General features: G+C 43.7%; 5 protein-coding genes across 10 annotated transcripts in view; 3 read left to right on the top strand and 2 right to left on the bottom strand.

Moving 5' to 3' along the window:
- The window catches only part of SLC66A2 (solute carrier family 66 member 2), a 57,827-nt gene extending 50,648 nt beyond the window's left edge, over positions 1–7,179 (bottom strand). The window contains exons 1-2 of one of the 4 annotated variants that reach the window (XM_085220077.1): positions 6,537–7,179; positions 5,976–6,271 (exon numbers count right to left, since the gene is read on the bottom strand). In XM_085220077.1, the coding sequence (XP_085076203.1) occupies positions 5,976–6,178 (203 nt within the window). In that variant the 5' untranslated portion in view covers positions 6,179–6,271; positions 6,537–7,179. Of the gene's footprint in view, positions 1–5,975; positions 6,517–6,536 lie in introns of those variants that run through there. The other 3 variants (XM_085220079.1, XM_085220080.1, XM_085220078.1) reach the window with 3 other exon arrangements.
- A 4,684-nt stretch (positions 7,180–11,863) lies between these two features.
- On the top strand, positions 11,864–18,088 carry HSBP1L1 (heat shock factor binding protein 1 like 1). Its single transcript, XM_085219899.1, has 4 exons — positions 11,864–12,053; positions 12,216–12,282; positions 13,324–13,418; positions 17,975–18,088. Exons 1-4 carry the CDS (start codon positions 12,009–12,011, stop codon positions 18,086–18,088), a joined length of 321 nt encoding a protein of 106 aa, XP_085076025.1. The 5' UTR covers positions 11,864–12,008.
- Positions 18,089–19,644: 1,556 nt separating this feature from the next.
- On the bottom strand, positions 19,645–24,926 carry TXNL4A (thioredoxin like 4A). Its single transcript, XM_085220066.1, has 4 exons — positions 24,783–24,926; positions 24,470–24,657; positions 20,469–20,572; positions 19,645–19,928 (listed from the first exon to the last, which is right to left on the bottom strand). Exons 2-4 carry the CDS (start codon positions 24,620–24,622, stop codon positions 19,757–19,759), a joined length of 429 nt encoding a protein of 142 aa, XP_085076192.1. The 5' UTR covers positions 24,623–24,657; positions 24,783–24,926; the 3' UTR covers positions 19,645–19,756.
- Positions 24,468–26,844, top strand: part of LOC100542520 (uncharacterized) — an 8,370-nt gene continuing 5,993 nt past the window's right edge. Inside the window, exon 1 of one of the 3 annotated variants that reach the window (XM_031552717.2) lies at positions 24,468–24,601. Coding sequence is in view for 1 of the 3 variants with exons in the window: in XM_010708267.4 (XP_010706569.1) it covers positions 26,166–26,261 (96 nt within the window). In the remaining 2 variants the exon portion in view is untranslated. Of the gene's footprint in view, positions 24,602–25,235; positions 25,369–25,558; positions 26,262–26,844 lie in introns of those variants that run through there. The other 2 variants (XM_010708268.3, XM_010708267.4) reach the window with 2 other exon arrangements.
- Positions 25,234–26,844, top strand: part of LOC100544702 (uncharacterized) — a 19,132-nt gene continuing 17,521 nt past the window's right edge. Inside the window, exon 1 of the mRNA XM_085220061.1 lies at positions 25,234–25,368. The gene's annotated coding sequence lies outside the window, so the exon portion shown is untranslated. The remainder of the gene's footprint in view (positions 25,369–26,844) is intronic.

Here is a 26,844-nt window from a genome sequence, read left to right as displayed (position 1 = left end):
CAGTATTCAAAAGATTTAGACTTTCAGTATCAGACTATGATGAGAGAGAACTTTCCACAGTAAAAAAAAATACTGTAAAAAAAAAGTAAAGAACTCTTTTCTTCTCCTGTACTAGTTATACATGCAAAATAAAGAGGGGGAAGGATCTTACATTTTATCAGTATTCCAGCAGTCTATAATACACTTAATGCACAGTCAGGTGATGAACACAAAAGAAACACTGCAGTGGAGATTAACTAGTCATTGGGAAAATATCTATCTCCATCAGTACACCTTAGTCCTACAGCAACAATCCTGTTGCTCAGTTCTGAGCATGTGCAAAACAAGTGTCAATTGTGCAAAAGAAGCCCAAACTAGAACAAACGTGTTGTGTCTTTTCCTAAGATGTCTCTTGCCCAATATGTAGTTCTGCCTCACCTCACAAAGACAATTCCACTTACTGTGACAGCAGAAATCACCAAGCAATAGAAGTTACTACAGGCTTTACCTCTCTGAGTCAGCTTTCTCAGATCTTTGGGAAGTTAAAAAACTCTAAGCAAGATGGAAAGTACACAGAACACTGCATACCAACAAGGGCCACAGGAAATAATCCACAGTTGACTTAAGAAAAAAAAAAGCCAATGCAGTAACAGAATTTAATCAGCAACGAGCTCAGGAAATGAACTAGTTTACAGTAAGATTTCTTGATATGAATTTCTGCTTGACATGTAAACTTCAAGGACTTTATGGAACACTGAAAACAAGCTTCTCACTTGGTCATACAAAATCCTATTTTACCTTTACATTTGGTACAAAAGAGTGGTGAATTTTGTATCTTGCACTCTGGCATTTATAAAAACAGGATATCATTCTCAATATCTGAGCAAGACTCCTCTAGTAGGCACTGGTACATAGTGAAGCATGGGTAATACAATCTCTCAAAGCTGCAGTCACTCTTAAAATTGGGTTTATAGCATCATCTCTCCCTTCCCATATGGAAAACTTAACTATTCATTTTAGTAATAAAGGTCTTAGGAGTGCTTCCTTTCTACAACAAGTCTTACAGATACAAGTGGACCAACATTTAAGGACAAAGCAACCCATGACATCAGGCCCTGATCCACAAGTAGCACTGTAAGTGTTACAGCAAAATAAATATGGCTGGGTAAGTTTTGACATGCATCACCGAGTCCAGCATCTTCCTATAAATCACCTCCATCCACATACTTGTCACAGTAAGTCTCTGTTAGCAACAGGGAACTTATTTCACAGACTCCAGTGCAGAGAGTTCCCAATTTTAACGCACCTCAATTAGCTATCAGAACCAGCTTTCCCCTCCAGATGAACTGGTGGAACAACTGGTAGCAAGCAACTTCTGCTATGAAATTTCAAAATCCATAGTTTTCATCTTTTTCCTGACTGTTAGAACTTGCTTCCAGAGTTTGCCTGAAGGCAATAATTCTGTGAGAACAGCTCCAAAACTGGAAGGTTTTGTGTTACTTTCTGTTGTTTAGATTTCCCTGTTGTTACTACATGAAGTTTAGGCTGCTGACCCCCAGAATGACTTCTCAAAACTTTTTGGAAGAATATAATTTAACTGAAAAATACACAAATCATATTGTACTTACTATATGAAGTATGTTATGGAACGCACAATTGAATAAAGTCCAAAACCCCATGGAAATAGTGAGAAGTATAATTACTTTTGGCTGAACTTACCCAAATACACTAAGAATGCCTTCTGCTGACTTCTAAGAAATCTGTAATTCCCCTTCTTTCAGCTATTTATTTTTATTTTAATACTCAAAGAAAGCATAACATATCTCATTATAAGCCGTTTTAGAAAAAGAAGAGGGGAATGGGAGTGCAGAGAGAGAACTCAAAGCTCTTCTGCATCCACCACCCTCAACTGATTATGCAACTCTCCTCACCTTATACCTGCCCTTGGTCGCAGTAATTCAAAGTGAGTCAGCTGGCAGACTGCAGGCCAGATGAATCAAGAAGGCAGGTTTATCTTTGTCACCACTGAATTCAGTGCCACAGTGTGCTTCAAACCCTGCAGCATAAAACAGCTTCACCAGATTGCTAATCACCTCCAACTTCCACATCAGTAAGGTTCTAGCTACCCCTTGGATATTTTAACAAGTGATTGTGAACAAGAAATCAGAGCTAACTCTAGCAAATATACTAAGACATCTGCTAAACAAAAATGGAAATTGTTTTTATCAAAAATGCAGAAAAAAAGTTTATAGACTTTTTGGAGCTTGCCATGCACTTTCCTATGTATTAGCACTACAAAGGTGTTGAGTTCTGTGCTGTTTCCTTAACCCACAGTGCAGACCTTCTCTAGGCCATGCAGCCCAGAAACTGAGCAGAGCAAGAAGTTAGAAATGACTATCAACGGGATCTAGAGAAAGATAGGTAAAGCAGCACTGACAAAGGCAAAAGACTAGAATAAAGGCGCAGCTGATACTGATCATTACAACCAGCAGTTACACTAGCAACCCATAAAATCCTAACATAACTACCATGAAAAACATAGCTAACTTCACAATGCCTAATCAGACACAAAAATCTACTAATCACATTAGCAAATGGAGACCCCACTGTGTTATGCTCTAGGCACAAAACATCTATTTTTCATAATTATTTTTTTTTTAATCCTCTTTAAGGGGGCCAAAAACTTAGTATACAGTCAACACATTAGATCTAAAGTTAGTAAGCTCAAACAACCATTCTTCTTTCTTCTAAATGAAAGCCATGTGTACATCTTGCAGCTCAGTCCCCTCCCACTGCTGTTCCACCAAGTGATGGCATTAAACTCATGGTTGGAAGAGAATCAAGCCAAACATGTGAAAGCAAAAGCAAAAATCTCTTCCAAAAAAAAGTTTTAAGCTACTGCGAAATACAGAAGCATGAAAAATGGTTTAGTAGACAGCATGTTACTGTCATCACCAGCAAACATAAGTTCCTAGAACACACTCCAAAACTAAAGGTTTAGATGCGAAAAAGAAGAAACAGTGCATCGGCATTTTCTATGTTTAAACATTGCTTACAATTGTGAATAATATAATCAGAGAAGGAAAAATTCTCAGAAGAGGTAAGGGGAAACAAGACTATTAACCTGGCTCTTGGCAGTCCCTTGTTCATTGGGTACCATCACAGTGCTACTACTGCACTGCAGTAGCTGCAACACTATGTCTAAATATCTTTTCAAAGAGGAAGTCAAATTTCATCCACCACACACCAGATAATTAAAGAAGAAAGTTAAGTAAAGTACGTGTGAAACATGCCTGTTCACAAATAGGAAAAGAGGGAATTGCCCCACACGTGAGGTGAACAAAGCAGAGTAGAGCCACAGGGAAAAGTTGGGATCGGACGCCTGGACATCTGTTGTGCCTGACAGATACAGAAAGATCAGCACTACTTGAGAGTGAAGACACAAAGGAAACATGGCCTAAAAGGCAGAAGCATTCTATCTCTTTCCACTGTTTGTGTCTGAAACACGTAACACCTGACTGTGACCCTCAAATTCAATTAGAAAAAATATCAAATTAAGGAAAAATCTGGAAGAAACACCAGAAATGATCACTGATTTACAGAAACGTCCTTGAAGTTAAATAAATACATAAACTGCCATTAAAGGAAATAACCACGGCCTGCAAAGCAACACTATTAGAACTCGAAAGTTTTCAAGGCCTACACCTTAAGTACTTAAGGATGGAGAGGAAGTTGTGATGGCACAAACCATATCTGTAACAACCAAGAGCAACAAATAGAAGCTAAAATCAACTGAAAAAGTCACGGACAAATATCAATAAAGATTTCAAAATTAAGATCTAGATGGAGGTCTGGACTGGTCTCATAAAGGAAAAGACTTGCCATAGCAAGTTACTGGTCTGACAGGAGAAAGTTTATAAAGCAAAACAAAACAAGTTGTAGGAACAGCTCTGTTCTGGCACAACAACAGGTGTGTTTAGGTTTAAATTTATAGAATAATTCAAAAGTTCCTGTTTCCCTCCAATGACTATTAGGTATACTGCTAACATCAAATCATCTAGAGTGCTACATATCAAATAAGGTACATGCCATCAGCTATAGATGACATTAGACAACAAAAAATTGCATTGCCAAGCAGCTCTATCAGCACATTTTAAACACGTCCACATAAATTAGAGGCTTTTGTTCTGCTACCTTATTCTATTCATCTAACTGTCATTTACTGTGGACCAATAGAGATACCTAGTCTGTACAGAGAAGCTAAATATTCTCTTAGTGAATGCTGAATTGTCATTATGCAAATCTTTTTCTCCCAACAAAAAAATCAGAAGGGCGTAGAGTGGTTTCTGCAAGCTCATGCCTGCCGTGGAAGTGGCTGAACCACAAGCCAGCAGCCCTTACGCTGCCACACAGTCAAGCAAGACCCCTGCTCCTGTCTGTGCATGTGCTGCACGAAGCCATTCAGCGTCAACAACAAGCTCTGATATGATCAGAACATACACAGAACCCAGTATACGTCAAGGATATTATTAGGTAGCTTAGATACACACAGGATAATTTTTTTTTTTTTTAAAAAGTCAATATAACTATTCTTCTTTTGAAATGTACAAGGTTGATATAAAATATAACTTTTTCATCATCCATAGTACTTATTCTTCTACATATCTCTTAGTTACATGTACCTATAACCAACTGAAAATAAGTTTTTTCAGTTCTCCCAAGTACACTTAAGTCTCATTTAATAGATGCACTCTCCTGGGTTACCTAGAAACTGCCAGCAGCTCCACTTGGGTGCAAATTTGAAACAGAAACACATTTCTCCCACTCCTTCCAGCTCCTCTATCTTTTTTTTGCCCTGTACTGCTTTCTCCAGCTCCTGTCCTATACATTTCTCTTGCAAATGCTTTCTTCTCAAGATAACACAGCTCTAATGTTAACAACTAGCTCTGACATAGCAATGTTTCTTCAGTTCAACTGCTAGTTGTAGTCTCAGGAGAGGGTCCCCAGTGTTTCCTGCTCCAGCACAGTGCTTACATGCTGTATTTTGCTGAAGATTACTCCAGGAAGACACATACACTTCAGAAGTCTGAGAAGCTTTAAAAAGAGATAAAGCCAACAGTAGGAAGCAGCCTGTTGCCTGTCAGTTCATTACATTCTACAGACCTGCACATAACAGACAAAGTGTTCTTAGAATAACTGTTCTTTTTGCAGCCATTTCCAAGACTTTTCCATCTTTGGGTTCTGAAACACATTCCCACTGTTGTATCATTCCCCTACTAGGAGTAGGGATATATACCTATATATATACATAGGTATACATAATGATATATAATGATATATGTATCATTCCTCAATACTAGGAGTAATGAGGAATATAATAAGTGAAGTTAAGTTTACCCACAGAAGTCACGTTCTAACAAAGTTTTCTCTGTTCAGCAGCACAGACCCTAAACATGGAAACAAACCTGCCCTTAGATATTGGGGAGTATGCTCAACACAACAACTGTGAAAATACCCCCCACCATTTACCTGCTTATCAAAAATATGGATTTTCATCTGCAGCTGCGCATGGAGCTCTGGAAGTAAAGCTCCTTGAAGCCAGCTGGCATCTCAGAAAAATGCTCGAACGTCTGGCAAGCATTCCAGTGGTTTTAACACCACCTGGATGCTAAAGTATGCGTGCAGAACCGGGGCCTTCGCTCAAAGAACAGCTTCGAGGGCAAGGGAAACAAACCACAGCAAGGAAAAGCAGCTCTGGCTTAAAACAAGCCTATTTAACAGCTTCTGAGAGGCCCCACTGGAACATCAGAGCACCGACCGGCAGCTCCGCTAAGGGCAGCAGGAGTGCCGTGCGCCCTGATCCTTCAGCCTGAGCAGACACACACCGGGACGGGGCGCGCCGAGCTCTTCGGGAGCGGGGAAGAAGCACATCAAGGCCGTTACTTCCCCAGCCATTCTAAGAGCTCGGAAGCCGGCAGCAGGGAGGAGCCGCTCACCAGAACAGTATCCGCAGGATGTTGGCCACCAGCAGCACCAAGCACACGTAGGTGGAGAAGCCCTCGGCGTTCTGCGTCCGCCTGATGTCGCGGTACTGGGGCACGTAGGGCACCACGCCGCCGAACACCATGGCCGCCGCCGCGCCCCACGACACCAGCTGCCGCATCGGGCCCAGCAGCCACTCCAGGCCAGCCGCCTCCATGCCGGGCGGCGGCGGGAACGGAGGAGCGCCGCGCCTCCTCCGCCGAGCTTCAGGCGGGCGCTGCGGCCGCGCCCCGCCTCGGCCGGCCGGGACCTGCGGGCAGGCGGGACGGTCAAGGGCTGCGAGGGGAGGGCACGGCGCGCCGCGGGAACAGAGCGCGAAGAGGGAAGGGGCGGGGAGTGGGAAAGCCGGGGGAACGAGAGCGGCGGCGGCGAGGGCGGACGAGAGAGCGGGAAAAGAGCCGCGACCCCCCGCGGGCGCTCGCGGCCCCCCAGCGGCCGAGCGGGCCCTCGGGCGGGATCCTCGTGAGGCACCAGCCGTCCCCGCCCCTCCTCCCCTCGCACACGCGCGCCCCGACCTGCCGCCCACGCGCCGGCCGCCATCCCGCTCCGCCGCGGAGCTACGGGAACGTGGGGCCGGCCGCCGTGATGCCGCGCTGAACGGCCGCGTTCCACCAATGAACCGCGAGGCCGCCCCGCCCCGAGCCGCCGACCCACCCCCCACCCCGGCGGCGGAGGGAACTAACCGGATCTCGCTCTCACCTCCGCTTTTTTCCTTCAGAGCGACGCCGAAGATTGCGCAGTGGTGACTTCAGCAATTGCTGCTGCTCTGCACCGTAAAAATACATGCAGTCTGCCCGGCGGGACACGGGAATCAACCAGCCGCGTTCAGCCACGTTCGACAGCGAAGCCGCTTCTTCACAGTTTGGGCTGGTTTTTGGCTGTGGGTTCTTGGTTACTGTGGGGTTTTTTTGGGGGGGTTGCTTCACAGGTGATCGCTGCAGCAACGGATTTGGCAACTGCTGCACGTCTTCTAACTCGTCTGTAGTTCTGACCATTCATTTTTAAATATGAGTGCCGAAATCGTTTTAACTTCAGTATTAGGCAAATACTGCTATGTCACTCAAAATTCGGGAATAAACTCATTAATTCCAATGTGTTAGTGAGTAGGCATTCATTTGTGACCTCAGATGTGCGAGGGGATATCCCCATACTATTATAGAAAATGTACATAACAGATAAACTCTGCAAAACTAAGCCCTCTAAAGAGAGAGAGAATAATGAATGGCAAGGAAAAGCAGAGTGCTATTTTAAATATAATCACTGCTAAGCAAAAATTCTTTGTCTTCCGTTTCTTCTTTGGTTTTCTGAACTTGGGAACTTTTCTAACTTTTCCATAACTATTTTTTTTTAGCTTTGCAAACACTTTCATAGAATCATTGGATATCCTGAGCTAGGAAGGATCAGTAAGGATCATTGAGTACAGCTCCTGCCTCCACAATGGACCACCCCAAAATAGGACCATTTGTCTGAGAGCATTGTTCAGATACTTCTTGGACTCCGGCAGGCTTGGTGACATGGCCACTGTCCTGGGGAGCCTGTTCCAGTGCCCAGCCACTCTCAGTGAAGAATGTTTTCTTGATACCACAGAATCGTAGAATCTTAGAATCACAGAATGGTTTGGGTTGAAGAGGACCTTCAAGATAATCTTGTTTCAACCCTTCTGCTATAGGCAGGGACACCTCCCGCAAGACCAGGTTGCTCCAAGTCCCATCCAGCCTGGTCTCTAAATCTACCCTCTTCCAGTTTAAAGCCATTTCCCCTTGTCCAGTCATTACATGCCTTTATAAAAGTCCCTCCCCAGCTTTTCTGTTGTCCTCCTTCAGATTCTGGAAGGCTGCTATAAGATCCCCCGGAGCCTTCTCCAAGCTGAAGAGCCCCAACTCTCAGCCTGTCCTGGTAGGGGAGGTGCTCAAGCCCTCTGATTATCTACCTGCTCCAACAGCTGGATGTCCTTTCCAAATCCAACCTGAACCTCCTCCTTTCATGCCATTCCCTTGGGTTCTATCACTGGTCACTAGAGAGATCGGCACCTGCCCCTCTGCTCCCTTCGTGAGGAAGATGTCAGCCACAATGTGGTCTCCTCTTCTCTGGGCTGAACAAAACAAAGGAGTTTAACTTCTGCCCAAAAAGTCTTCTACTCCAGACTCTTCACCATCTTTTAGCCCTCCTTCATGTCCTTTTTTTACCATGACATCCAAACCTTCACACAGTACTCAAAGTGAGGCCACATCAGTGCAGTGTAAACTAGGACAATCATTTCCCTTAACCAGCTAGCAGTGCTGTGCTTGATGCACCTTAGAAACTGGTTGGCCTTCTTGGCTGCTGTTCAACTTGCTTCCAACCAAGACCCCCAAATCCCTTTCTGCAGGGCTGTTCTGCAGCACTGCATCCCTCAGTCTGTATGAATAGCCAGGGCTGCTCCTTCCAGGTGCAGAATCTGGCACTTGCTCTTGTTAAACTTCATGTGGCTGGTGATTGCCTAACCCTCTGATTTGTCTAGATATCTCTGCAAGGTCTCTCTACCCTCGATATTCCCACCAGTTTAGTATCATCAACCAGACTTGCTGAAAGCATCTTCTAGTCTTACATACAAGTTATGAAAACATTAAAGAGAACTGGCCCTAAAATGGAGTTCTGGGAAATCTCACTAGTGACTGGCTGCCAGCCTGATGTAACCCCATTCACTATAACCCTTTAGGCCTGACCTATCAGCCAATCGCTCATCCATCACATTATGTTTTTGTCTGCTTGTGTGCTGGACATTTTGTCCAGAAATACACTGTAGGAAACAGCATTGAAAGCTCTACTGAAATGCAGAATGATAACATTAGCTGGCTTTCCTTCATCAACCAGATGGGTGATCTTGTCATAAAAGGAAATTAAGTCAGTTAAACAGGACCTTCCTGTCATGAACCTATGTTGGCTGTGACCAACAACTGCATTGTCCTTCAGGTGTTTGTCAGTAACTCCCAGCATAATTTTCTCCCTTATTTTACCAGGCACTGAGGTGTGACCGACAGGCCTGTAATTACCAGGGTCTTCTTTCTCATCCTTCTTGAAAATTGGAACATCTGCCAGCTTCCAGTCAACTGGGACCTGTCTGACCTCCCCAGATTCCTAAGATCACTAGAAGATAATTGAGAGGTTCCTCAAAGCTCTCAGAGTACCTTAGGATGAATCCCATTGGGCTCCATGGACTTAATATAAACCCAAGTGGAACAGCAAATCCTGCACAAGTTCGCAGTTGACTGGGAGTTCATCATTACCACATTCATCAGTACCTCCATTTTGAGGCACCTGTTGTGTCAGAGCCCATCATCAGCGTTGAAGACAGAGGCAAAGAAGGCATTAAATGTCTCTGCTTTGTCTTTGTCGTTGTTTGTAAGATGACCATTCTCATCAAGTAAAGAACCAGTGTTCTCTCTGGTCTTCCTTTTGTTGTTAATGTATTTAAAGATTAACTTTTTATTGGCTGCCACAGTATTGGCCAGCTTCAACTCTAACTGACCTTTGGCCGCACTATTTTTTTCCCTATAAAGACAAACAGCATCCTTGTAGTCTTTTCATGTCACCTGACCTTGCTTCCAGCAGCCATACACTTTTTCCACCTAAGCTCTAGAAGTTGTCTGGCCAAGCCAGCTTCTGCCCTGCCTGTACTCGGGCCTGGCCTATTTAATATCTTTACTGATGATCTGGATGAGAGTTCCTTAAAGAATAACTCATCAGCATTATCATCCTGACATCCTGGCATTTTTACTCCATAAAACCAGCTTTGTACTATTAGCCTAACACAGCTTTATATTTGAACTATGAGAGCCATTTAAATTAGTTACAGATGACACATAATAGAAGAACCAAACTAGAACAGGGCATGAGGAGGAAGGATGGTGAATATTTCCTTTATTTTTCAATCTCCTTCGTAATTTAATTGCCCTTTCTCCTTTGCTATACTGGTTTGACACCACACTTTTTTTGTTCTGATACTACCAACCTGCCTCACAAATAAGGAGAACTAATTGGACTCTTACCTAGCCACTGCTTAGCTGCTGTTCTACAGAGATTTAGCACAGTTCTCACTAGCTGGGTAGTTGCATGCTGGCAGCTCCTCCACATTTTCAGCTGTTTCTTCATGTCTGCAATCTCTTCACCACAAATAGAACGCTGTGCCTTTATTCACGATATCTGGATCCAAGGAGCCAGAACTATTTCAACTGCCTTAAGCAGAAAATATGACTGCATGAGGGGGAAGCTTCTATAACTATTCGGGCAGGAGAGAAAACTAGCAAGACTGTTATCAGGAGTAAAAAAAAAAAAAAAGCAGAACTAATACAGCTCTACCTACTCCTAAGGGAAAGAAGATTAGCAACTAATAAACAGGTAAGAAGCAGAAATTATTTATTATTATCTCTGCCTCAAAATTAAAAAGCTACATGGATGCAGCTGGTGTCTATATACAGAAGCAAAGCATATCAACATAGAATCATAGAATGGTTTGGGTTGGAAAGGACCTTTAACATCACCTAGTTCCAACCTCCTGCTATTGGCAGGGACACCTCCCACAAAATCAAATTGCCCAAAGCCCCATCTCCCAAGCCTGGCATTAAATGTTCGCTTCCAGGGAAGGGGCATACACTGCTAGATTACTCAGACTGATTTTTCTTTCTGTAACATGAAAAACAAGTAGGAAAATCTGCAAGAATGGGAAGATGAGGATGTACAGAGGAGATGCCATGATTACAAGAAGCAGGCAGCAAAGGGGAGGTCTGCTTTGATGCTAGCATCTCTCCACACGGGTTTCCACCCCTTCCTAAATCAGGTAGGAGAAAATAAAGAGGGAAAACAATTATGCTTATTAAGAAAGATACGAAGTGGTAGACTGACAAGAGATAACTTGTCCAGCACTTGAGGTTATTAGCTCAGGAGATAAACTTATGGATGAAAGCAATACCACATGTTTGCCGTATCTACAAAGCAATAGACTAAGGGAAGCTATTGCCTAACAGTAACATTCTTCTAACTGCACAGGCACTGTTATGCAGTGTTATTACAGAGATCTTTGCTACAGGTGTACCAGGAGCTTTTGATGCTGCAAAGCTAAAAGTTGCAGATGACCTACATGTTTGCAGGACTGGTAGGAGGCAGCACACAATTCCTGTTGATACTTTTGGTCCTCTGCTTAGAAATTCAGGCACAGTACATTTACACAAGAGCAGGTATTTGTACCACTCTCTATTATGAAGCTAATTACAAGAGAAAAAGGAAACAAACTTAAAAACAAACAAAACAGCTTCGGCCTTGTTGGTCGGCAACATTTTTCTTCATTTATCACTTAAGTCACGTGTAATTCTAAGACCCTTGAAGATCAAACCTTAATAACAACAAACCAGAGGTAGATTATATTAAATGATGCTTTAATCAGATGTAGTCACCTAGAGAGCACATAAAGACTTGTAAGACTGTATGTTCTGCCATACTTTTCAAGATTCTCAGCGAAGAACCACGTACAGAACCACCAGCCGTATCTCCAGTGCTTCAGCAGTAACAACACAAAACGCAGCTCTCCTGGCCTTGCCCCTAGGCGCTCACCTGGCCATCCTCCCAGAGCCGCTCAGTGCAACTCTGAGCGCGGACACAACAGAGCACAGCCCGACAGCCGGCAGGGAAGGACGGCCGTCCTGATCTCAGTCGCGGCAGTGACGCCAGCAACTCGGCAGGCAAAAAGCAGCCAAGCCGCCTCCATTTTTCCCACACAACCGGCACGCCCGCGCCAACTCCTCCCGCGCCGACGTCCCTCAGCACGGCAGCCTCCCGACGGGCAGCGCACGGTCGCGAATTCGCAGCGTTCCGACGGGAAGCCGCCCGATATCGCGGCGGCCGCCATCCTCCGGTCGAGCCGCTTCCGCGGCAGCGCCGGCTCGAGTCGGTGTCCCGCCAGGCGGAGCGGCCTCCGTCCCTCGCGCCTTGCGACCCACCTGAACGCGGCGGTGATGGCCGCCGGGGAGCCGCCGGGCGCGGAGCGCCTCTCGCAGCTGGTGAGCTCGGGCTTCGCTCTGCCGCAGGCGGGGCTCGGGGGCTCCGCGGCTCGCCGCTGCTGGAGCTTTTCCCTCAGCCGGATGGGAGGAAAGCGTGGCGGGCGCTGTCAGGAGGGTGAGGAGCAGTCTCCCTATCGTCGCTTTCTGTTTTTCTTTTCGTAGGCGGAAAATCTGCTGTATCAGCTGCAGGAGAATTTTCAAGCTCTGACAGAAAGGATAACGCTGAGAAATATCCTTAAATAAATAAATAAATAAATCGAGGTTATTGCTCCTTGTGACAGAAGTTCTGTAACTGCAGGAGCTGCGGTTCCTCCACACGTTTGGTTTTGCTTTCCCTGCTGTGTGCTGCCAACAGATGCAAAGAGGTTTTTTGCTTACTTAAATCAAGGTGTTTCTTTTTTTTCTGTTTTTTTTTCTGTTATTCCTTAATCTTCAAATGAGTGAGACTGATGTTCTTAAACACGTATGATGTAAAGTCAGCTGGAGTGGCTCCCAACACTGCTTATTTTTCTCTTTACTTAAAAAGAAAGCCTAAAAAAGGTTTTACCAACAGCAGTGTGAGTCCCACTGGTTTCTGAACAGCAGTTTTAGATTTTAAATAAAGTAAGCAGCACGTTTTGTGGAACTGTTCTGAAGGCACATTTGAAAGTGCCCCTTGAATTAGCATACCTCTGCACATCTGTGGGTTAGAAACAACTCTTTGAGGTCCCTGAGCATGGGAAGGGGAGCCTGCAAATGAAAGTAAGGCTCTAAGCGTCTGTTCTTGCTAGATTTGGTTAATAGGAGCTCTCTCTGCTTTCTGAAATTGCAGAATGGGCGCATTCTGCATTTTTTCTGACACACACATCCCCACTTTCAGGAATTTGCTTCCTTTGAGATAATTAATGCTAAAAAATTGATGTTTATCAGCAGTTATATTCTGATTACATTTTGATTATATATATTGACCAAGTGGTATTACCTAAAATAGTTCATTGAACAGAGACAATATTTTACTCAGAAAATAGTCCGGTACACTCACAGGCAGGTAGGAAACGATTTGAAAATATTTAGAACTGGAATGCTTCTGTGTTGCAAGAGAAATTAAGATTGCCTTGTTATAATACAATCTTATGCTACAACTGCAAGATTCATATTGCATTGGTGTTGAACTTGATTAAGTAAAAGGCTGAGGCATCTGAAAGAAAGCTTTGTATTTTTCTCACGGAAGAAAAAAAGCGTATACAATGGTAACAATTCTTATTTGTAAAAGTTGTCTTTAACTTTTTACTGGAAGAAATGGGTGAGCGCATCAGTGACCTTGAGAAGCATGTTGCTGACCTAATGGCGGAGGCTGGAATAGAGAACACTGATGATGGATTGAGAGTAAAAAAACCTTCAATTTTCTTGTTTTTTTTTTTTTTTTTTTTTTAATGTTGCCACTTAGTTTAGAAGAAAACAGTTTCTATTTTTTATCATACTTTGCTTTACTTCGATTTTAATGTATACTAAGGATTTATTTTAAATATCTAAACTTACCGTGGATTTATTTTTGCCAAGAGCCAAAAAATGCTACCATTTCTTCAGAAGAGCCAGAACTATAGCTTGCTGCTTCTGTTCCAGCTGTCTCACAAATCTAAGAGGTTGTGCAAACTAAATATGTAAACAGGCTGCATATTTGTAAGAAAGTATGCGTGGCTGAAAGTGCTCCTGTCTACTAGTCGTCTCCCTCGACTATACTAACAGGATAGGCTGAGCATTCTCTCTGCTCTAAGTTTATGTACATCACTTTAAAAACTGCTACAGCTTCCTATTGTGGCTCAGAACACACCTCATAAACACCTCTGCCCAGACCAGAGCAGTGATTCATCCTTGCGGCAGTAAGATGCGGGGTTGAAGTGGCAAGTATTGTTAGGAGATATAAGCAGTGATATTAAAATCATGGGATGCTTAGGTACCCTGCATGATTTTACATCACTGTATGTTGCAAATGATCCCACAGATGTTGTCAATATTTATTACACATCATAAGGTAGGTGTTTGTGTTTCCTTCTTGCTGTTCTTGCAAGCTTTCCTTGTTTAAACTGACTGAGACTGCTTACTCAGCAAAAGACAGGAATGTTTCTAATTATGCTGAAGTAATTTAGGTGTCTGTTCATTCTGTTCTTTTCCTGAGGATAAGCTATGTCATTATTTTTACAAAAATAGAAAGCAATCTCTTGAAAGTGTATTAAAGTTTATAGAGTATTTTCATATTTTATGCTGAATGACGTCCACGCATAGTTTAACCACTAACCTACTTATTCACTGTTTTCTTTACAGCACTGAAATAAGCATGTGAGCGAGAAAGATAAAGGGAGAACAGCTCTGCACTGACTCTGGAGTGTGTCATCGTTTACAGTCAGTGTCTCTAGTCACAAAAAGCATCAGTGAAAAAAAATACACTTGCATCATGTCGTGATAGAATCTCCATTTTTCTTTTCCTTTGAATTATTGTCCCAGGAAAGGAGTAGAAAGCTAGGTTTACGGGTCATGTACATGGGATACTATTTCCTATAATTGGGAATAAACCATTAGTCTCAGGTTAGGAAAAAAAATATAAAAAACTATAATATATAGGATATATATATATATAATATATATAATAATAAAATAATATAAAATAATATAAGGATAAAAAACTATCCGATATAGTAGTGAGCTTACCCAGTCACAAACTTTTCAATGTAAAAAGTGTATTTTATTTCATATTACTAATATTAAAATTTCCATCACACTTCTTTGTTGCCTTTTTATATGTTCTCAGAATACCTATGGCAATATTTTTGCAGCTGTGTGTGCCATTTTGATGTTATTTAAATTTTCTGCATTAGAACATTCATCTATCCCTGCCGAAAATACACACCATACCTGATTTATTTGATGTTATTATAAAAATGCCTTTGCAAAGCTTTTTTGAATAGGTCCACTGAACATAAACAACTTTAAGCTAAAATAGTTACAGCACTTCTCCAGAATACAGTTATTTCTATGGTAGTAGAATCCTAGAGTATCTTGTGTTTGAAGGGACCTCTAAATATCCAACCTTCTAAATACTCCAACCCCCTCCCATGGGGAGGGTACACTTCCCACCATGTCAAGCTGCACACAGCCCTATCCAACCCCAGCCTTTAGCACTTCCAGGGATGGGGTATCCACAGCTTCTCTGGGCAGCCTGTGCAGGTGTCTCACTGCCCTCTGAGTAAAGATTTTCTTCACAATACCTGATCTAAATCTGCCCACTTTCTTTTAGCTTAAAGCTATTGCCCATTGTCCTATGGCCAGAAGCCCTGATAAAGAGTCCCTCCCCAGCTTTCTTGTAGGTGCCCTTCAGGTAGATCACTATAAGGTCTGCACAGAGTCTTCTCCAGGCTGGACAAATCCAGCTTTCTCAACCTGACTCCGTAGGAGATGTTTCAGCTCTCTGATCATCCTTCAGAATACATTCCAATATCTCCACGTTTCTTGTGCTGTGGGCCCCAGACCTGAACACAATATCCACATAGGACCTTGTTAGGGTGAGCAGAGGGGGACAAACAGCCCCATCCGGCTGGTTACCCCTTTGTCAATGCAGCTCAGGATACCATTGGCCTTTTGGGCTGTAAGCACATGTCAGTTTTTCATTCAACACCCCGAAGATCTCCTCCATAGGGCTGCTCTCAGTCCAATGATCACCAAGCCAGTATACATTTTTGGAATTGCCCTGACTCAGGCAAAATAAAATGAGTAGGATTTGAGCAGTTGATAAATTTATCCTAGCTAAAAGGACGTTCCAATGAACTAAAAGCTAACAATCAGTGGTTGTTTTTATACACCAAAAAAACCCCAGCACTTTAGGCAGGGAATATTTTGGTGGAACTCAGGAAATCTCTTTCAATGTATGCAGAAATTGAAGAGCTATCAGCTAAATAGAACACCTCAGCTAATGAAATATATGTTTTTAAAATTGGCATTTGCCAATGCTTAGTGTCTACTACAAATTACTTAATCCATATTAAAATATAATTCTAATCAATGCTTTAAGCAGTGTAGATATGCAAGCACTGTCAAACCAGGAGAAGTTGGCTGCTTTTCAGATAAATTGATTGACAAGAACCTCATGAAGTTCAAAGACAAGTGCCAGATCTTACCTCGAGGACAATAAGCCTGTGCCACAGCTCAGCTGTGAGGAGTTGGTTGACTGGCAAGCAGGTTTGCAGGAAAAGGGGGGAGACTAGACACAAGGTAGAGGCACAGGAGAATTCAGCTGGAATGCTTTCCAACTGTGAGGGCGTTCAAGCAGCAGAAATGCCTCTCCAGAAAGGCCGAGGAATCTCAATCCATATAGTTATTCAACACTGCTCGAAAGCTAAGGCAAGCCAAGCAAGACCTACTTTGACTGGAAGACTAGACTAGACTTTAAGCAGTGCCTTCCACCATAAACCAAAAATTGGGAACATGCAGTGTACTTTATTCACTCACAATCATCCTTTGCACCTTCTGAATTCTCTAAAAACAATAACAAAGTGCATTCTACTTCTGCTTTAACTGATTAGACATACAAAGGTAAGGCCTGTACAGCAACTGAGGATAAATACAGACTAACCCTGTTATGCACTGCACTGAAAAACACTGATCAGTGATACACCCAATACAGTTCCTAAAATTATTTCAGAAGCAACCTCTTCCAGATATGGACATCCACTTGTTGAAATGGTTTATGTCACTATCACCAACATATGCGTGCTTAACATACAACAACTCGCTACATAGATCACATTGATCCAGATCACACTGCAGATCAGTGCTGGGAAGATATTAAATAAAAAAACTTTTTTCTTACAAATATGCCTTCAAACAACTGGCAATAAAAAACAGGCAAATAATGAATTGTATGTGCTCAATTGGTAATAGTTTTTTTAATCAGTAAATTAGTTTCATGGAAGTAACTATAAAAATAATTAGACTTCCTACTCAATATCAAATAAAGGAATTGAATTACAAGGCTGCTCTGAAAGTAATGCCTTGTTTTATTACGTTGGCACATGATGCCAGAGGTGGATGTTGGTGGTATGGCAGTAGAAGTTGAACTTTCTACCTTTCTGCCAATATTCCATTACGTTTTGTTGCTGTGTGACAGATGGCAGCAGAGGGACAGTCTGACAAAAAGCATCTGACGTGGAGGTGCAGATGAAGCAAAGGTGTGTCATTGAATTCCTCCATGTGGAAAAATGGCACCATCTGACATTCATGGATGTTTGCTGAATGTTTCTGGAGACCTAACAGTGGATGTGAGTATGGTGAGGCAGTGGGTGGTGTGTTTTGGCAGTGGTGACAGCAACATGAATGACTGCCATGTTCTGGATGGCCATGCACAGCTGTCACACCACGAAACAAAGCCTGACAATCCACACAATCTGGCATAATCTCTATAACTAGAGAATTGTGTACAGAACTGAATATTAGCTTCAGTACACTGGAAACTATGGTAACAATGCTGGTATATTGCAAAGTTTGCATTGGGTGGGTCCCACAAATGTTCAACACAAGAACAGAAAGAACACTATGCAAGTTTGTCAGCACCTACTGAACCAATATAAGGCTGAAAGTGACACTTTCCTTGATTGCATCATTACCTGTGATGAGACATGGTGTCGCCAACTGTGAGTTATAGTCAAAACAGCAGTCCTTGGGATGGCTACATATGAATTCCCCTTGAAGAAAAATTTCAAGACACAGTACTCAGTAAATAAGGTGCAGTGTGCAGTCTTTTGAGATAGGAAAGTGGTGATCCTTCTGGATTTCCTGAAACATGGACAAACCATCCATTCTGACCACTACATTATGATGCTAAGCTGAAGCTCAAATCTCCAGAGTCAGGTCAGACAAGAGAACAGTCTTCCTCTTGTAACGCATAACTCCAGGCCCACACCAGTTTGAAGACCGTGGAGCATATTGCCAATATTGGCTGGACTGTCCTGCCATACCCACCATACAGTCCCAATTTGGTGCCTTCTGACTTCCATTTCGTCCGATGAAAGATGGACTGCGTGGGCAATATTTTCGTAGCAACAACACCATCAAAGCAGCTTCCTATTTTGGATACTTGGTCTTGTGACTGGATTTAAAAAACAGTTACCCCTTTCTGCAGTCTGACTTCCTTTTTGTTAGTTCTGTAAACGTGCATATATCAGTTAGAAAACAAGCGAAAAACAAAACAAAACAAAAAACAACACTAGGTCCACTACTGCAAAGTAGACATCACCAGAAATGCATGTGAAACTTCAAAAGCCATACAAACACAGCACCAATCCAATATGCTCATGAGCATATTAACATTTTGCTCTACCATTTGATAAATTGGAGCTCACACTACAGGAAGTTTACCCTTTCTTTAAGCATCAACTGCGTAGCCAGCTGCAGAACTGCTATTACCTTTTGGAACTACTCTGTCTACTACAAAGTATTTCAAACTGAATAATCACCATGAAAAATAAATTCCATCATCACACCCAATTAGATTTGCTAAAAGGTGAGGTGTGAATCACAGATGTTTTAATTTAGTTTTCTTAAATATTAATACATACACCTTCATAAATTCCTATTTCTTACTGTATACAAAGACCAAGATGCTATGCAAGAAAATCCTGAAAAAAAAGTTAAGACCTTTTCTCTACAAGGTTATGATTTTGCATCCAATAACTTCTGTTTTCATTACCAACTTTAAAGAACATGAAGGCAAATAAGTGGAACTTTTTTTTATTCTTTATTAAGGAAAAAAAAAAACAACAAACTAAAAAACCTGTATTGTAATTTTCCCAGATTTTTGTGTAAAAAATGTCTTAGTTTCAGCTGGGACAGAATTGTTTTCTTCAGAATGCCTGGTATGATGCTGGGATTTGGTTCTAGGAGAAAAACAATGTCAGTAACACACCGATGCTTATAGCTGCTGCTAAGCAGTGTTGCAAGAGCCAAGGCCATTCTCAGCAAAAGGCCCAAGGAGTTGGAACTGAAAAGAATGAGAACGGCTGACATAAACTAGCCAAAAGATATTCCATACCATATGGCTTCATGCAGAAGTTTTGAAAGGGATAGGAGTTCATCTTGCTCTCTACCACTGCATGGGGCAACTAGCTGGGCACTGGGCAGGGGATGGTGTACAACAACTTGTGCATTGCTTGTTAAATACATTCACATATATTATAATATATATAACATGTTATTATCCTTTCGTCTAGCTCAGTAAATACTTTAATCTCAAGCCGTGAGTTCTACTTTTTTTTTTTCTCCTTAATTCTCTCTGCCCTCCTACTGGCAATGACTGGAAATAACTGTGGGGTGCATAGCCACATGCTGGATTAAACCACAACACAGAACTAAACAGACAGCTGAAATGTTTTTCTACAAACAGGCTTTTTTTGTACAAAAATACATCATATCAAAAGAACAACTGAAAGTAAAGTCTTAAAGAACAACAAGAAAAAAGCCCCGAACACTACTGCAGTCATACAGTTTGAGGCTTTGTGTCCTTTCCTTTTCCAAATGGAATCCAAAGTTTTTAAATGATTAAAATAATTAAAAAACACGCTCAACATTGAAAGACTGATTATTTCTTTTTTAATATGCATATGTATGTACACACATACAGAAAAATAAATTTAAGTGGAGAAAGGGTTAAAAAAGAAAAGCACAGCCCCAACAAAATGTCAGTATCTGTATTTAGTAGAATAATCTTTTGGTGATACCACTAAACCTCGACCTTTGCGGGCTCCTCTATAAACAGTTTCTATAATGTCAATCATCTCCTGTTTATCTTCCATTGCCCAGTTGATCTTGTTGTTATTACCTGTACCTAAATCAATCATGATGTGTTTATTCCTTTAAAGGGAGAAAAGAAAACACACAGGTTAATAGCATAACAATAATTGAAAAAAAGAAATAAAAAAATCCACCCCCTTCTGCCCACCCAAAAAAACCTCAAACCTTCATGAATCCCCTCCCTTCAAGAATGCTTTGTAGGTTTCAAAATAAATGTTTAAACAGAAAAAGGTTTGCAGAGAAGCTCCAAAGAAAGTTTCAACCCCCTTGCTGTGGGCAGGGCTGCTTACCCCTAGATCAGGTTGCCCCAAACTGCATCCAGCCCAGCACTGAACACCTCCAGCACCCACAACTTCTTTGATAAACCAGCACCTCACCACTCTCTGAGTAAAGAATTTCCTTCTAACATCTCATCTAAATCTACTACTTTATTTTAAAATTTTTACCCCTTGTCCTGTCGTTACACTCCCTGGTAAGAGTTTACACTTTTCTAGAACAACAGCTATGTAACCACCAGTATGCTGATATGGATCTGTAGTTCTACTGAGTCACTGTACTAAAACACATTCAGTTAAATTATATTCTAGAACCACTGTGTACCTGAAGAAAAACATGACTGTGCAGGGATCATACAACTCATACATCTTGTTGAAGTCTGGTACTTCAGTGATATCCACAAGATAAATAACAGCAAAGTTCTTTACCTAAGGAGAAGGAAAAAGAAAATACAAAAGCAATATATCAGACATGTGCAACCTGTGGACCACATGCAGCCACTCATAATGCAGACAGGGACAGCTCGTAATGAAGCCCATGTCCTGCCCTGCACTACCACGGCAGAGGCTCTTGCCAGCTAAGAGGCCTGGCCATGCACAAATCACTCAGGATCAACCAAACAAAGGTGTAGCACTTTCCTTTCATAGTTAATGTCTTAAATCCTGAAAAAAAATAGCTTCACATTCTTGTTTTCTACCTAGAGCCATTCGTGGCCATTTCAATTTCACATGAAAGATATCTAAGAACTTATAAGAATGTTCAAAATGAACAGTTCTACTAAGAACCCACTGGTGTTCCTCTCTGCTTAGCCTTAGGGGGCGAAAGGTGGGTTTCAAAAAGTAATCTGAAGTTTTCATTTTAGAAACGAGAATCACAGTTCAGGAATGCTTTAGCTTACCTTCTGAAACTTAGGTACCTTGCTCAAGTCTTAGCCAAGTCATTTAAGGAAACTCACTTCAAAGAGCCATTTCACTCAAATCGCCTTTGCACACACACAAGTTACCACCATAATCCAAGTATCTTAGACATTAACTGAATCCTTCTTCTCTCCTACATATGAATAAAAGAAAGCAAGCTACTCATCTAAAGAAGAGGAACCGATGACAGGGTGGCTGCCCAAAGCCTTGTATGATGTCCAAAGTGGACCTCAGAGCTAGAGAGAGAGGACTGTTCACTCTGAATTCAAAACTGGCTCGAGCCCATAAAACAGGTACATGCTGGACCCTTAGCATCAGGTAGACCTTTAACGTACAGATGCTGTAGATCCTTGGTCACACTTTGGTAAATAGAATCACAGAAGACCACAATCAGCTGGTAAACAGGAAACACAGAGGAAAAAATCATATACCAGATAATTCTCATTTCTCCTTCCTGAAAGTCTTCATTAGCAATATCATTCCTACTAATTTCTTGCATTCCTACAAATCAGATTACCACAGCAGCATGACCAAAAACTGGGAGGAACAGCAACAATGGCACAAAGTTTCTTTACAGTTCTGGTGGAGGTGAAACTGTTTTTTTCCTTACGACTTCAACTTCCTAGAAAAAATAAGTCTTGCAATGGTAGCTGGTGGCCCAAAGCATTCACAGCAGCTAAGGAAATCTGAGGCCAGAACGAAGATTACATCTTCTAATTTGCCTAGCAAGTTTCTAGACAAAGTGAGGGTTTTTTTTGTCTGTTTTTATGTTTAGATGTCCTATGGATAAGGAAACTGCAGGAAAAAAAATAAAGGTACTGAAAATAGCTTCTGCAGCAATTCAAGTCCAAGAAGCCTAGCAGACCTGCCTTATTGAATTGAAAGGCTGCAAAAACAGTGAAGCAGGAACTTCTAGGTCTGTTGTTATTACTGACATTTTTTAGTTCCAAGTATTCTGTAAGTTTAGGTATTTTTCTCTTCTCCCCTGTAAATTTAACATTACTCTGCTAAATGCATTGCTTACAACTAACGATTTTGTTACTGCTAACAGTTTGGCCAGGCATTTACCAAGACAAAGACTAACAGAAGTAAGAAGCCTGCCTCAAAGCCTGAGGTGCCTCTGCAGAACTGCTTCTCAGGTCTACAGACTGAAACTTACTTAACAGGTAAACCCTCAGAACTGAGTAAGGCAGCCAGACCAGCTCCCTTTTGCATAACTACCACAACTAAGAGAAAGCAATGGGTGACAGTGGGGGATGATTCTCTTCTGAGGAATAGAGAGCCATTTGTCTTCCTGATCCTCTACCTAGAGAGGTCTGCTGTTTGCCAGGGGCCTGCATCAAGGATTTGATAGAGAGGTTGCCATACCTTGTACGTCCCACTGACTACTGCCTGCTGCTGCCGTTTCACGTAGGCACCCATGACACCAGCGAGGCAGCTGTGAGCACCCTCAAGGGTAGCAGGGGGACTAGAAGGACTTAAAAGCAGCACTGGAGGACGTAGGAGCACAGGCAGCCTTTTCATCAGTCTTCCTTGTTAAAGGGATGGGGAAGGAAAGGGCTAATAGAATTGAGAAAAGTCAACACGTGGTTAAGGGCTACTTAATGCCATGGAACTGGCTTTGAGAAGCTGGTCTGCTGGGGACAGATGGGGTTCATTCATCCCCAGAAGGGGGAACACCATCTCTGGCAATCTCTTTCCAATTTAGTCAGGAGCACTTGTCAGGGAAGGGATCCTCAACCCATTGCACTTTGAGGCTGACAGCAGTAATGGATGCCCTGGGCCTGGAGCCAGATCACAGGCCAGCAAAACAGCACCTGAGGTGCAAGACAAGGGAACTCCCAATTGGTAAATCAGCCTCAGTGGGAGTCCAACTCAAATGTCTGTAACACTAATGCACAGAGCATGGGGAACAAGCAGGAACAGTAATAGACGTGAGCATGCCTGCAGAGTGTAACGCTGGTGGACTTCAAGATCCCTAGGGCTTCAAAGAGGATGTGCAGCAAGGTTGCTGCTCTGGACTTCCACTTCTTCCAGGTGGAATGGTGACATGGGATAAAGCCCTGGAGGGAAGAGGGGTCCAAGAAAGCTGATCAGTATTCAAGGACCATGCCCTCCAAATCCAGAATAGCACATCCCGAGGAAGATGGACAAGAACGCCAGCAGGCCTCTGTGGATGAACAAGGGACTCCTGGACTTAATTGGGTGAAAAAAAAAGAAAAAAAAAGTCTATAGGGAGCAGAAGCAAGAAAGGGTTACCTGAGACAACTACAAAGAACTTGTTTGAGCAGCCAGAGATAGGTCAGGAAAGCTAAAACCCAGACAGAATTAAATCTAGCCAGGGACATAAAGGGGAAGAATAAGGATTTCTACAGGTATATCAACAATAAAAGGAAGGCTACAGAAGATGTGGGCCCTCTCTGGAAGGAAAATAGATATCTGGTCACGAGGGATATGGAGAAAGGTACTCAGTGACTTTTCTGCCTCAGTTTTCAACATCGGCTGCATCGCCCAAGTTGCAGAAAGCAAAGGTTAAGAACTGGGAGAAGGAACATCTGCCCACTGTAAGTGAAGATCAGGTACAAGGTCATCTAAAGGACTTGAAGGTGCGCAATGCAATTATGGGACCCAATGAGATCTGTCCATGGTTCTGAGGGAGCTGGCGGATGAAGTTGCCAAGCCACTTTCTATCATATTTGAAAGGTCATGGCAGGCTGGTGAAGTTCCCACTGATTGGAGAAGGGGAAACACTATTCTCATTTTCAAGAAGGGAAATAAAGAAGATCCAGGCAACAGGTCAGCCAGTCTCACCTCTGCCTGGCAAGAACCTACTAAGGTACGTAGAAAATAAAGATGAGGTGATTGGTGGTAACCAACGTGGCTTCATCAAGGACAAATCATGCTTGACAATCTTGGTGGCCTTTTATGATGGAGCTACAGCATCAGTGGATAAAGGAAGAGCAACTGATGTCATCTACCTGGACTTGTGCAAAGCATTTGACACTGTCCTGCATAACATCCTGGTCACCAAATTGGAGAAAAATGGATTCGATGGATGGACCACTCACTTCGGACCTTTGTGGATCCTTTCCCAGCCGGGGATGTCCTGTGATTTTATGTGTTCCTACTGTGAAGCTCACTCACAGCAGTCCTACTATCCAGCACTGCCTCTGTCTGAACGCTGACATCCACGAAACGACACAGTGGGAACGGTTCCGGGTTCAGAGCTCGCAGTGCTCTGCAGCACATCAAACGGCATAAAGACCAGGGCAGGCAGAGGCTTCGGGAGACGCTCGCGAAAGCGCGCTTTCCCGCGAGCTCACGTCTCCAGAAGCCAGGTTAGGGCCCGCCTTACGCCGCACAGAACGCTCGGCACGCGCAGAAGGCGTCCCCTCGTCTCCGCCTTACCTTCTCGGCGATGCTGTACAAAACCTCGTCCATTTTCATGCACGTCGGATCCCAGTCGTGCCCGAAGCGGATGACCACCACTCGATCCTCCTCCGACAGGATGGCCTGGTCCACCTGCCAGCCGTTGTGGAGGTGAGGCAGCATGTACGACATCCTGGCGGGAGGGCGGGCGGGCGGGCGGCGGCGGCCTGCGGGGCGACAAGGAGCGGCCTGCGGCTGAGACGAGAGCCCAGCCGGCCCGTTCGCTCAGGCCGCCGCCCCTCCCGCACCGGTATCCCGCAGCCCCCGGCTCGGGTCGCGTCACCCTCCGCACCCCGAGGCCCCCGCCCCGTCCTTCTCGGCCTTCTCTCGGCGGGACCCGGCCGCGCGAGACCGCCCAAGGCGCAGCGGAAGTGACGCAACAGTCGGAGCGACAGCAACTTCCGCTCTGATGCCGCCACTGCGGTTTCTTCCGAGGGGCGGGGAGGGGAGGGAATAGAATGGGATGGAATGGGCTGGGCTGAGCTGGGCCGGGCCGGGCTGTTTGCACCGCAGCAGTCGCACGCGTTGGGGCTGGTGGGGCGCAGGCTGTAGTCACGTAGGACGCGGCGGAGGAGTTGAAGGCAGCGCGGGTGGGGGGAGGGCTACGGCGGCGCCCGTGGGAGTTTCTTGCCGGTTCGGGCCAGGCAGACGCTCCCGGTGCAGAGGCGAGGCGCCGGCCGCTCGGTGTCCCCGAAGCCCCTTCTCGCCCGCTAGCGGCCCGCTTGGGCGGGCGCGTCGTGCCGCCCGTGCGGCAGGCGGCCAACGTGTTATCCACGCGTCATCCGCAGCGTGGGGCTGTGCGGCCAGCCGAGGGGAGGGGCCGGGCGGCAGCGGAAATCGGCGGGGCGGCTGAAAGGACGGTGCTCGAACACCCCGGGGTAAATATTCCGGATGACATTTCCATAATTAAAGCACGATGCTTCCCTTGGCGGTGCTGGGTTTCACAATTGACTTGACTGCTGAGATGGGCCGTTCCGGGCTGTTACGGCTCTGACTCGCTTTGGCCCGGTTCTGTAACTGAATGGGACCCGTGGCCCAAGATAGGGGGGAGGGGGAGAGTGAAAAGGTGGGGAGATGGGCCTGAAAACAAAACAGCGACGGGCTAAGGGAGAAAACTAATTTACTAGCTATGATAGCGGAAAAGTGTGATAAGGCAGTATAATGCCATTGGAATTGAAGCTGATAAATGAGTGTCCCAAACCAAAGGCATTACTTACTGTAATGCTGAAGGCCAAGTGGCTGGGCAGCACGCACCGCAGTGACAAGTAGTAAAAGAAGGGCAGTCTCGTGACTCCCCAGCAGTTTCATCTTTCCCTCTGAACAGAAAATGGGAACGGAATAGCAAAGTCTTCTGGGAGATGTATTTCTTCTTTTCTGCGAAGGGCATCTGGAAACTCTCTCTGATCCTTGGAACTGGACCACTAGCTCCAGTGTTGGAGTTCTGTGCCACTTGCAATGGATTTCACTGAAAGCTTTCAGAAACTTTAGCAGTCCTTTGTCCTCCAGACAAAAACAGTCAGGGAGAGCAAGAGTTAAACAAGTGCTTATAGCAGTGGATTGCTCAAATTTCTATGAGAGGAGGTTCTGGCATTAGCAGCTGAGTCGCATGTGATTGGCCTTGACTCAGAGGTTGCAGCAGGTAACAGGGGCTGTGTTGCAAACACGAGGAAGTTACATGTTGCTGATTCCTCCAGGAGCAATGAGCTCTGTTGGTAAAAGAGGCATCAACAGTAAGGAACCACTCCAGGCTAATTCTTTGGTTATTATTGAGGTAATCAGTTTTCTTCTGTAGATAAGTAAGTGGGAGGAGTTTATTCTGGGTGATGTACTTTATTAACTTCATTTTAAAACAAAGATAGGGAAAAATAGGAGGTTTATTTTGCTATGATGTGGCTAAGTCCAAAGAGATACAGCAGTGCCAGTCAGTGGCTATGAAAGTAAGTAAGTGGAAAGAAATACGGCTAGTTGAGGAAAACACCAGCACTGAAGTTAATACCTATGAGCGGGTCTGTTTATTCGCCTGTTTGTCTCAATCTGAGTCACATATTCAAAATTTTCAGTGCAAGGACTTGATATCAGTATACATACAGTCTGTTAATGTGTTACAAGTGGTTGTGGATGTATACACGTGTGGAAGCAGATCATTTTATGCAAAGAGAAAATGTGGAGAAAGAAAATCAAAATTGTCATATCCTGAACAGGTGATACATTTAGCCCATTAGACAGGACATCCAACATCTGAATAATTGTGCTCAGGAGCAAAACATTGGATTTGTTAAAATCTATTCACTTGATGGTTGACCAGACAAATTTGGCTTTTAAAGGTATTCATCCAGCTATCCCTTCTTATGGAC

The sequence above is a fragment of the Meleagris gallopavo genome, chromosome 3, assembly GCF_905368555.1.
Source record: "Meleagris gallopavo chromosome 3, MGAL_WU_HG_1.1, whole genome shotgun sequence".
Taxonomy (NCBI): domain Eukaryota; kingdom Metazoa; phylum Chordata; class Aves; order Galliformes; family Phasianidae; genus Meleagris; species Meleagris gallopavo.
Note: the sequence above shows the minus strand (reverse complement) of the source record. Positions and strands in the feature narration are given on the sequence as shown.

Bases quoted from the DNA above. Each gene is read 5' to 3' on its own strand.
- HSBP1L1 (XM_085219899.1), top strand. From the start codon at position 12,009: ATGGCCGCCGGGGAGCCGCCGGGCGCGGAGCGCCTCTCGCAGCTG. The intron at 12,054-12,215 runs GTGAGCTCGGGC...TTCTTTTCGTAG, and splicing joins CGGAGCGCCTCTCGCAGCTG to GCGGAAAATCTGCTGTATCA. The intron at 12,283-13,323 runs ATATCCTTAAAT...TTAACTTTTTAC, and splicing joins AGAAAGGATAACGCTGAGAA to TGGAAGAAATGGGTGAGCGC.
- TXNL4A (XM_085220066.1), bottom strand. From the start codon at position 24,622: ATGTCGTACATGCTGCCTCACCTCCACAACGGCTGGCAGGTGGACCAG. The intron at 20,573-24,469 runs GTAAGGCGGAGA...CCTTCTCCTTAG, and splicing joins TGTACAGCATCGCCGAGAAG to GTAAAGAACTTTGCTGTTAT. The intron at 19,929-20,468 runs GTACACAGTGGT...CTCCCTTTAAAG, and splicing joins ACAGTCATGTTTTTCTTCAG to GAATAAACACATCATGATTG.